The sequence below is a fragment of the Myotis lucifugus genome, unplaced genomic scaffold, assembly GCF_000147115.1.
Source record: "Myotis lucifugus unplaced genomic scaffold, Myoluc2.0 scaffold_37, whole genome shotgun sequence".
In the NCBI taxonomy this organism is placed as follows: Eukaryota; Metazoa; Chordata; class Mammalia; order Chiroptera; family Vespertilionidae; genus Myotis; species Myotis lucifugus.
Window position 1 is genome coordinate 5,183,605 of NW_005871085.1, and position 2,396 is coordinate 5,186,000.

Here is a 2,396-nt window from a genome sequence, read left to right on the forward strand (position 1 = left end):
GCAACCCCTTTGACAGGGTCGCCTAAGACCATCCTGCATATCAGACATTTACATTACGATTCATAACAGTAGCAACATTGCAGTTATGAAGTAGCAACGAAAATAATTCTATGGTTGGGTCACAACATGAGGAACTATATTTAAAGGGCCAGAAGGTTGAGAACCACTGCCTTAACCTAAAGTAAAAAGAATTCAAAAAGTATTTTCTAGGCACCAAGTGAATTCCTGGACAAGATAATAATACTAGATTCAAAAAAAAGTAGGAAACATTGTTCCTAACAGTGTAGACAGTGCTCAGATCTGACTGGAAGGACAACACTACAATTCTGTGTTATGAGTTGAATTGTGTCCACAGAAAACTTCATATGTTTCAATCCTAACTCCCCAGAACCTCATAATGAGACCTTACTATGAGAAAAGGTCTCTACAGAAGTAATCAAATTAAAATGGGGTCATTAGTGTGAGCCCTAATCCAATATGGCTGGTGTCCTTATAAAAAAAAATGGGGAGAGTATTTAGAGGCAGACATACACATAGAGAGAACACCATGTGAAAATGAAGACATAAATTAAGGTGATGCTTTTACAAACCAAAGAACAACAGAAATCGCTAGCAAACCACCAGAAGCTAGAGAAGAGGCATAGAACAGATTCTTCCCAAAAACCCTTAGAATGAACCAAGCCTGACAACACCTTGATCTCAGAACTGTTGTTTAAGACACTCAGTTTGTGGCTCTTTGTTATGGTAACCCTGGAAAACTAAGACAACATGGAGTAAAAACTAAGAGCAAAACTCTGGATAAACAAGTTTTCAATAGTTGGTATAAATAACAGATGTTCATAGGATTCAGAGAGCTGGCATATCCCTTCACACACGCATGCACACTATTCAAAAGCAAAAATGCCCGGCCAGCATGGCTCAGTGGTTGAGTGTCAACCTAAGAACCAGGAGGTCACGGTTGGATTCCTGGCCGGGGCACATGCCTGGACTGCAGACTCGTTTCCCAGTGTGGGGCATGCAGGAGGCAGTCAATCAATGATTCTCTCACATCATTGATATTTCTATCTCTTTCTCCCTCTCCCTCTCCATTCCTCTCTGAAATCAATAAAATTAATTATTTTAAAAATGAAATTATGTTACTTTTCTCATTAATATTTTCAACATATTCTGAATACATACTGTTTGCTATTCATAGTAGAATATGAGGTTCAGGGCATAAAAATTTTAAAAAGATCAAATACCTACTGGATGGGAATTCACAATCAAGTCCTGATCTCCCCATTTAGGATACCCACAAGCATTTGCTGTTTTGTTTGTGTTCAATAGAATCTGTTCTCTCATCATTTCTTTACAGAAAAGCCTCCTGTCTCACAATGATTAAGTTCAGTGAGAATGTCATACAAAACCAGATATAATAAATATTCAATAATTGATTTACCATATAGTCAGTCAAATTATATTAGTTCTATCCCAGACAAATAAGATCTAGGTAAGTACTTTATATATAAGATACTATACAAATGTTCACCATTATTACCTGTATATTTCTAATAATTTATAGCAACAAAACATTGCATCTCATTTTAAGTATTTCCAAGTTAATCCCATCAAAATTGATTTTCCTCTGACAGCTTGTTTCATTCTGGTGAAATATTAAATGGACTGAATGAATCACATTTAGGTAGGAATAGATTCTAAAAAAACCCTCACCAGACAAGATCAAAAGCAAAGGCCTTTAATACACTCACCACTCTCAAAGCAAGCATCAAAGACAAGATGTCCTTTCTTGGGCTGTCCACAGTATCCAGTTGGAAGCACCATATATTTGTTCACATTCCCTCCGATGGCATCGTCCTTTCCCAAATCATTGCCTATTTTTTAAAAAAATTGGCCCATGTTAAACAGAAATAAAAATGCATTTAGTAATAGAAGTCTAATTAGGTTTTTATCATTAATTTTCCCCCTCCCCTGTCCTTTTGTGTTAATACCAGCAACAAGAAATTAACTACATATTGCAGTAGAGTACAAAGAGAATGCATTTTGAAACTAGAAAGATACAGGTTCAAATCTCATCTGTACTACATACTAATTCTCTGTGATGCAAAGCAATCAATTTAATCCCTTTAGCCTCAGTTTCTCTCATCCATAAAAAAAAAAGGAAGAGGAAACCATGTTCCAACATTTTACTGAGAATTATATGAAAAATATCTAGTATAACTACCGAAATCCAAAAAAGTTCATTAAATTATATTAATTATTTAATAATAATAATATATATAACTTGTCACTAATATATTGTTAATTACTTTAATTTGGGGGAAAAAACAGTAGAATTATACTGATAATACATAAAAGATTTTATCAGACACTTCATTAAAGCAGATATATGGGTGTCA

General features: G+C 34.8%; 1 protein-coding gene across 1 annotated transcript in view; it reads right to left on the bottom strand.

The window, feature by feature from the left end:
- Positions 1-2,039, bottom strand: part of AGBL4 (ATP/GTP binding protein like 4) — an 887,859-nt gene extending 885,820 nt beyond the window's left edge. The window contains exons 1-2 of the mRNA XM_023752821.1: positions 2,027-2,039; positions 1,749-1,871 (exon numbers count right to left, since the gene is read on the bottom strand). Coding sequence (XP_023608589.1) covers positions 1,749-1,871; positions 2,027-2,039 — 136 coding nt within the window. The remainder of the gene's footprint in view (positions 1-1,748; positions 1,872-2,026) is intronic.
- Positions 2,040-2,396: the final 357 nt, after the last annotated feature.